The 9,070-nt window shown below is 30.6% G+C and overlaps 1 protein-coding gene across 1 annotated transcript; it reads right to left on the bottom strand.

The window, feature by feature from the left end:
• LOC113518308 (cystathionine gamma-lyase) lies at positions 1 to 8,685 on the bottom strand. The gene is made up of 8 exons (XM_026903168.3): positions 8,510 to 8,685; positions 7,479 to 7,631; positions 6,812 to 7,008; positions 6,537 to 6,627; positions 5,657 to 5,924; positions 3,081 to 3,233; positions 2,332 to 2,506; positions 1 to 747 (listed from the first exon to the last, which is right to left on the bottom strand). Exons 2-8 carry the CDS (start codon positions 7,629 to 7,631, stop codon positions 603 to 605), a joined length of 1,182 nt encoding a protein of 393 aa, XP_026758969.1. The 5' UTR covers positions 8,510 to 8,685; the 3' UTR covers positions 1 to 602.
• Positions 8,686 to 9,070: the final 385 nt, after the last annotated feature.

Here is a 9,070-nt window from a genome sequence, read left to right as displayed (position 1 = left end):
TAAAAATATGGTGATGTATATTTGTCAGTAAAGGACCATTAATATAAAGAAATTAGTAATAATAAAGATACTTTGTACCTATAAATAATTCAACAAGATGTTATAAATAATTGGAACATATAAAATAAGTTCTAACTACTGTGTAGGTACCGTAAAAAAAACTGGGCCGAAATTTAATTGAATTACATCATACAACAACATCACGAAATCATGTCACTGATTATATGATTTCATTTCAAAATTATTACAGTTGTAATTTCAACAGTATTTGTTGTTAAATATATGCATATAAATTTAACAAAAAATACTTAATAATAATATATATCCAACATATGGAGAAATTAACAAAAAAAAAAAAAAAACTAATATAATTAAGTAGAAGTATTTCAAATATTATCACTTATTCAATACATTACCCTCAGGTGAACTATGCAAAGTTATTTCCGGCACACTTATTCGTCGCTACATTAGAATTTTAAATACGAGATTCAATGATTAGTCATTGTGCGGTACCTACATCTCTACACAAACGTTTAACGTTTGTTACAAACACTATATAAATTAATACAAAAGGCATTTGTGTGTAATATTATTTTAGATATTCAGAACGCAGCTTTGAAAGCCTGATCCAAGTCCTCGATAAGATCTGTCGTGTCTTCTAATCCAACTGATAGTCTTATCAGTGAATCGGTTATGCCCAATTCGAGACGCTGCTGAGCGGGGACTGACGCGTGTGTCATTAATGATCTGTAAATAATGAATACTAGAGTTAATATATATAATTGTACATAGTTATATTAGGCAAATCTGAATTATCTATAACTATCTAAACTGTTTGAGATCGCTTTTATTGATAAGGTTGCCCCTTGTGTTGTCTGTATGATTTATTTCCCGTACTATTTTTCTTCTAGAGAGAGCAGTAAAGAGCATTCTTTACCTTTCTATCTAATATCGCATACACTATATGTTTTAACACGTATTAAATATTATGGATTGGATGATCAATGAAGTTTTGTATCTTTATTAAAAAAACAAAGCTTCAATTACGACAAATTTTGTATTACGAGACTAACACTATTTCAATTCATAATAGGAAATGATAATTTGTAATTATTATACACACGAGAGTGTTTAGGTGAATTTAAAACTAGCTCTTTTTATAAGTCGGTTAATCACCAAAAAGGTGTAAAGGAAAATTATGTCAATACCTTTATATTGAATTCGATAAAACTTTTGTACTTGGTAAAACCTAAATAGGTTTTCCGGTATTTTTTATTGCTATTGAAATGGGTAATATTGTTATTATCCTTATGGAAATACTGAGACTGAAATATGTTTTTACTTTTTTATATGACTATGAACCTTATGAAGAAATACTAAAGAATAGAAATACTCTCAGAGATTCACTATGTACTAAAATCTGAAACGTGTTTATATGCAGAAGTGTGTGTGTGTATGTGTGTGTACGTGCGTGCGGGTGCGTGCGAGCATGCGTGCATGCGTGCGTGTGTGTGTGAATATGCAGAAGAATATGCACATGGTTTCGCAAACCGATAACCGCGTGCATGATGTAAATGGTAATTAAAGTTGTCAAGTGAAAGTTAAAAGAATGTGACCCTACAATGAATATTGTATAGTTAATTAATTAAAATAGATCAGGAACAATAAATATAGGGGAAAGCTACTGTGGATAATGGATAATGAATAATGAATAATATTATCATCAAAATGATAGTGCAAAATTTTCTACCAAGTTTACACATTTTAGATTAAAGGACTTACTCAGCACTGGTATCTTATACACGTATATTAACGTGACAAGCAATTCATTATTAAATATTACGTCATATTTTTTTAGTCATAAATACACAGAGTTATGTGTAATAAAGTAAACATGTTAGTGAGCAATTTGATAACACTGCCATAAGCTACACTTTTATCTAGGTGTGACGGAAAATCAACCTGAAACTCTACATTAGTATTTCCGAAACTAAACATTTTTCCATGAATAACTACCGGTCGAAATATGAGAATAATTTCTATATAAATCGCGCGTCACATCAATTTCGTGTTAAAGTTTCAAAAATTATTTTCTGTTCTATTATATATGCAATCTTATTATTATTCTTTGGAGAAAAAACTGGTTATTTTTTCAGTACAACTTTAAATAGTTACATATAACTCCAATTATATTTTTATCTCATATGTAGTTTTGTGCTTGAACATACATATATAAACTTTGACTTATGCCATTTTCCTAAAGAAGTCTGAAAGTAGTATTTCCTATTTAATTACAGTAACAAATTTAATTTCTTGAGATATAATACTTACGGTAATTCCGCCAAACTCTCATAGCCTCCTAAACTTTCAGCTAAAATAAATACTTTTAGGGAGCTTAAAAACTTTCTTGACTCCTCTAAACCACCGGAATGCTTAAAACTAAAGACGCCTGAATGTCCACTTGTTTGTTTTTTGGCTATTTCATATTGTGGATGTGATGGAAGGCCTGAAATATTCAAGCAACATTATTTTGTATATTTAATACTATATCTACAAGCATATTCGTAATAAGTATACCAACTCAAAATCCAATATGATAATTTAGTATTCATGAAAGTAAACAGTTTTCCCGAAGAAACATCCACCGTCGAAATTTGAAAACGTTTCATGTAAAAAAAATTTAGGAAATATAAAAAAAATATGCTCATAATAATTAAATCATTAAACTCATGAACTTTAGAGATTTTTTACAAATAACACTACTATATTAGAATAGCAAACAAGCTGACGGCCCACCTGATGGAAAGTGGTAACCGTCGCCTATAGACATGAGCAGTACCATGGACATAACAGAGTATACTGTTTCGCCCATGAGACCCCCCGTGCGTTGCCATTTCTGAGGACTCAGATGTTATTCCTCTGTACCCTGTAAATTCACGCCATATCCCATTCTTCAAACCGAAACACAGCCACGCAAACACAACTGCTTTAGGGTTGAAACACGAATGGGACAGAGGTACCCAAACAAACGACTTTTGTACAAAGTCTCCCTCTGGTTATTAAAATTTTGTTATAATTACCTGGATGTAACACTTCAACTACTTTGGGGTGTTGTTCCAACCATTTTGCTATAGTAAATGCCGATGTTCTATGACGTGCCATGCGGAGTGCTAAAGTTTTCAAGCTTCTATTAACTAAGTAGCAGTCAAATGGTGCTGGTACAACTCCCATTGCTAAAAAATAATTAGAAATACATTTATAATATCACTTATTCATTGTTTTTACTAATTTTAGGTAAAATAATAGTATCAGCACATTTTTTAAGTAGTTTCGTGAGGAGATTCTCAATCCGTCTCTTTTTAATGTTACATGATATATTCGTTAATTCTTTACCGATTTGGATAATTCTTTTGAACTTGATTGAGTTTTCTATCACGTTGAAAATTGAAGGTACTCATTTTCTATACCAAGCAAAAAATCGCTATTTGGAAAGCAATTCAAATCAACTGTACATACAGTATGCGATTCATCAGTGTGTTTTATTGGTTTTTAAACCAAAATAGCGAGAAAGTTAATATTGTTACGACTGAGTCGCTATTTTTGGTGAAGGAAAAACTTAAAACTACTTATTAAGAAAGAGGTTTTCTCTAAGAAGTCGGATAATTATTCCAATAGTGTAAATTGCCATTCTCGGTTATTTATAACGACAAAATGATGTATTCATAAAAGTATCCGCGTGACAACAGCGTCTTGTGGGGTTTTAATCATTACACAGTGTAATAAAATACACGTTAAGGAAAATGACTTCCAAAAAGTCATCATTCAATTGGATTCGCTATTGAAGCAATGACTCGTATATTTTATTGGCACTAATTAACGTCGTTTTCAATAAACTATGCCACTTACAAAGTTTATTCCACTATTTATAGATACCTAAAGATTGTTATCGGACTACATTAGAATTGAGGTCTTTAGCACTCGGTTCCGTTTCCTCTGTAAGATCCGTAAGGGGCCTGGCGTGAAGATATCTATTAATTGGTAAACACGTGACCTTTTATCATAATTGCTCATTTCTTATTATCTTGCATAGAAATAAAGGTCGTAAGTTCGAATTTGTACAACTTTGTAAGTCTATCTATTCCGGCTAACTCTTTGATAATGCAGAACATCTTATCAAACCGAACCGAAAAACAGCGGCAAACTAGCCCCGTATTTCGAATTAAATTCTACACACCTATTTTGTAAAATTTTATTAATACAATACTATTGTACCTAGATGATATCTGAACATGGGAGATATTTACGAAAACATATTATGAGGGGTCTTAATAAGAGGAATAGAAGCTAAAACATTATTTATTGTAAATTTTGTCTGTTTATTCCAATATCACGCACAAACTACTCTATATCAAATTTATGCGAATACCAAATTAGACGTGATTTTCATAGTTGCATTCCTGAAGGTGTTACTAAGAAAATGTTCTGACATCAACGCGTATGAAGTAGCGGGCAAAGTTAGTAATGAATATCACCGTATAATAAATAAACTTACCTACACCTAAATAAACAGTACTATTCTAGACTTGGTTAACGATAACAACATATGTTTAAGGCGACGAATCGCAAATATTGGTGTCTGAAATCGCAATTTTTCTCAGCAATTACAAAACATTTGCGACTGATATTTATGTATTTCATTTATCATGTCCTTAACATCATTTTGCCCATTGCTTAACATGATTGATAAAATTTCATTATCGATATACATAATTATTTATACCGGCTTTTTTCACGTTTTAATTTCAGTGTTGCAAGAGTAGTTTGTTTTATTTTGTACCTAAATTAATTTGAAAAGTTATTGGAGATGATTTGCTGAATAGATCCTTAAGATTTCTTTCAGCAAACATCATTTCGAATTCAGTAGTATAATAAAAAAGATTACGATTGAAAGGAGCTACACAAATAATAGTACATTACTGCAGCGGCCAGCAACTGAGGCATTGATGGACGAACGTACAAATGTGGGCCGAGGCGCAGCCAAGGCACACATACGTGAGTCCATCAATGCCTAGTTGTGGCCAAGGCTTGTATAGTACTTTTCTCAAACAATGCGCGGAAAACAAAAACACAATTTTACTTTTTAAATTCAATGACGAGTAACGTACGATAATAATTTTTTACGCGCCATATTGTTCCTTTGTTTTTTTTTTTCAATAAACAACATTCTATTTGCAAGCCAGTTCGAAATTTAAATAAAACCTTTTATTAGTTACCTCCTTGGTAGCCATGTTTCGAAGTAAAAGGTCATTCCATTTTTAAATTACAGGGCAAATATGAGTTTATATAGTAATTTATCTGGCCGCAAAACACGACAGATATGGATTTTTATACAACTTTTGCCGGCCGTTGCCCGCATGTATCTGATCAGTACGACAATTTTGATTTATCTCGAAGAAGGTTGTCAAAATAATGCTCACATTTCCAAGCATGTTTGAGAAAAGATTATTTCTATTTTATAACTGACAATAATTATTCAGTAAGAGATATATGATATGTAACATTATATCTAGTGTTTATGGGATAAATCTGGTGTCAGTGACATATCTTGTTTAACTAACAAATGATTATTTATATATGTACATTATGAAATTCTTACCATTTTGCAAAAATCTAAGTTTTTGTTCTATTTCAGGTTCATTAACTATTGCCGCGCCCATGATAACATCTGAATGTCCATTCATGTACTTCGTTAGTGAATACATTACTATGTCGGCGCCAAAGTCCAGGGGTCTTTGTAAGTAAGATGTAAGGAAGGTGTTGTCCACAACAATTAGAATGTTCCCATAGTTTTTAACAGCTGCAGTGATGGCAGCAATATCTGCTACTTTTAATAGAGGGTTTGTTGGTGTCTCTATCCATACCATCTAAAAAAAAACTCATTTCTAGTATCCCTAACCAATATCTGAATATCTATCATAAAAATATAGCCATCATACATTTATGAGACAGCATAGATCTTTTATCCTATATATTTTCACCAACAAATTTTTTTTTTGGTGATCATTCCTCTCCAACATAAGTATTTTATATATTACTAGCTGTTTCACTCTGCTTTGTCTGCGTACGTCAGTATATGCAATAAAAATAATTTTATTTAAATAATAGGCTTATTTATAAACAACTCAAAAGAGTTTTTTTTTTTTTATATTTTACATTAGATTTTTTACAATCCTTAAAAACAAACATAGTAAGTGTCCCACTTACTATGCTTTAATTGCTAACACATACATAGTATTTTAGAATGTGGTGCAGTGATATAGATATGATTATTTCAGTCAGCTTATCAAATTTAAAACAACAAGATTTGTTATTCAAAACAATATAATGTAAGCTTACTTATTATAGAAACAAAAGATCCTAAGATAAGAATTGTTATGATCTGCTAGTTATAAATTGCATGTTATGTTTATAAAATAGTCTTCTGTGTGAAAAATATTAAAATATTCCATATAGGCATTTTAATGATAACCACTTACCTTGGTGTTTTCTTGAATTGCATTTTCAATATTTTTTATGTTTGTAAAGTCAGTAAAAGTTGTTTCAATACCCTGTCGTGCTACAACATTTCTGAAATTAAATTTTGTATCACATCATATTGCTGTAGAAGGCCTTTCAACCTGTTTACATATAAAATAAAAACAAATTTATCACATTCATTTCTTAATTCCAATACTTATGTATCTCATTAAGTACAATGTGTACCACTGCCACTATTAATAGTAGCTATTAATCTAAAACATAATTTTGTTACCTGAGTAATCTATTTGTGCCACCATAAATGTCATCACTGCACACAATATGGTCACCTTTACTAAGTAATGCAACCAATGTTGTGGTAGCACCGAGCCCAGAAGAAAAAGTGATGCCATATTTTCCACCTTCTAGGGCTGCAAGGCATTCTTCCAGTGTATTTCTAGATGGATTTCCTGAGCGTCCATACTCAAAGCCCTAAAAAAATTTTAGTAATGTAAAATAATTGACAACTCTGATGTAAAGATTTTATAAAATAAAAATATGTAAAGATTTAATAAATAAAAATTTTACATTACACTGCATATAAAAACATTTGTCCATTTTAAAAGAGACAACAATTTAAAAGGAAGGCTGGCAAAATGAAAAAAAATATATACAATATAAAATTCTACTTCAGTGTCAACACTTATTTATTTAGAAGTAATTGTAGTTTAGAATGTAGCTACATCAAAACTACAAATAAATGTGATCATTTATAATCTCATAAGAAAATTTCTATTTAGATACAGATCACCACATAATTAACAGAAGTGTCAATTATTTCTTTATGTACAAGTAGTATTTATATAACATATATTTATCAAATAGTTGTTACCTCTGTATGTCTTTTTCAATTAACTGCAGGTAAATTTATAGTAAGTTTAATTATTTATTTATAACTGTACCGTGTGTTCAGCAGGTGCTGGTTGTTTAAATGTTGTTGAAGTCACTATAGGTGGTACAACAGCTGCTGACTTCCATTTCTCTGGTTCCTGCCCAGCATGAATTGCAATAGTGGCAAATCCTACTTTATCTTTCAAAAAGCCTTGATCAGCCATCTAAAATATTATTTATAAACTATAAAATTTATATAGGTATATTTAGTTAGTTCTGTCAAGTGTTTGTCCCTTAATATTATACTTTATACTAAGCTTTCTGGGTCTAAAAAATTTGAGTGTCTCATATTTTTTATAAGTAAATAGAAAGGATGCTTGAACATCCTAATACTACAAATAATAAATTTCACATAATTTTAAAACATTATTTAATATTATTATTACACAAGAAATTTTATAAGCATAAATAATAATATCTTTATATATTTACATTTGATGTATACAGAAAAATGCATTCTTATGATAGAATAAAAGGGGAATATTGCCAATTACTAATAAAACTCTAGATTCTTATGTTAACAGAATTTTATTACTAAGCTCAAAGAGAGAACTGAATGTCAAAAGCCTTACAATTAATCCTAAATTAAGAAATTAATTTATTTTTTAGATTTACCAAGCAACTAATAAACAAGGTAAGGTTTTTGTTAGTTTTTTTTTTTAACTTTACAAGTTTTATTTAAAAATATATAATGTTACAAGTATTTATAAAATAGAAATAAAAAAGAAACCAATAGTAATGATTCAATATTTTTTACTGTACATATAGAAGTATAATTGTTACACGATACAGCAATGTGGTTTTTTAAACTTCGAAGATAAGGAACACTTCAATTAACGATGAATACTTTGCATTTTTAAGTTTGATAATTAACGACACATTTAAAGTGTCCACGCCAAATATGGTAGGAGCAGAATTCACAGAGTGGTTTGTCGTTTACAATTTAGAAACTCGCGAAAATCAAGGTCGAAGCATGGTGTTCAGGCGTTTTATTACATCACTCTTTTACAATACTTAGTTTATTCTTGATAAAAATTCTTACCTCGGTTTTAATGAGACTTATTTTCAACACAAACTATAATTCTAAAATTCCTCCACTTATTAACTGTATATACTATTTTTTTTAATAAAACGATACAAAATTGGTTAGAATTTAATAAGACCGGCCGGCAGAAAGGACGAACTAACGTCAAATGTCAAAAAAATCTTAAGAAATGAAAGGCAATAAAAAGCAATAGGTAGTATGGCCGTGTATGACAAGAGGTGACAAGTTAATAGAAATGTGTCAGTTGTCAGTTCGGACTTGTCATGATTTTTTCTATCATATGTCTCGTCAGTGGCTTGTCTCCTTATGGTTAGGTTCTTTTTTCTTTGAAATGGTGAAAATGAAATGGCAACCCTGCCTGCGCTATCAGTTTAGGTTGATATATGAGGATGAAAGAAGATCAGTTGGCCCAGTTGGTTGGTCGTGAAGAATTCCACTAGAATTAATTACGATAGTTTCCACAGGGAAAGCGTGAAGATCGACCTGATAGGGTATATAGCTAGCAATGAGGCTGTTAAAACCCATTACTAACCTTCCCCCGTTATAGTTGTGTTGCCT

Source organism: Galleria mellonella, unplaced genomic scaffold (assembly GCF_026898425.1).
Source record: "Galleria mellonella isolate WM207_F2 unplaced genomic scaffold, CSIRO_AGI_GalMel_v1 utg132, whole genome shotgun sequence".
In the NCBI taxonomy this organism is placed as follows: domain Eukaryota; kingdom Metazoa; phylum Arthropoda; class Insecta; order Lepidoptera; family Pyralidae; genus Galleria; species Galleria mellonella.
The sequence above is the reverse complement of the archived record's forward strand: the minus strand, read 5'-3'. Positions and strand labels throughout refer to the sequence as shown.

Bases quoted from the DNA above. Each gene is read 5' to 3' on its own strand.
- LOC113518308 (XM_026903168.3), bottom strand. From the start codon at position 7,631: ATGGCTGATCAAGGCTTTTTGAAAGATAAAGTAGGATTTGCCACTATT. The intron at 3,234-5,656 runs GTAAGAATTTCA...ATTATTTTTTAG, and splicing joins ACTTAGATTTTTGCAAAATG to CAATGGGAGTTGTACCAGCA. The intron at 2,507-3,080 runs GTAATTATAACA...TGAATATTTCAG, and splicing joins AGTTGAAGTGTTACATCCAG to GCCTTCCATCACATCCACAA.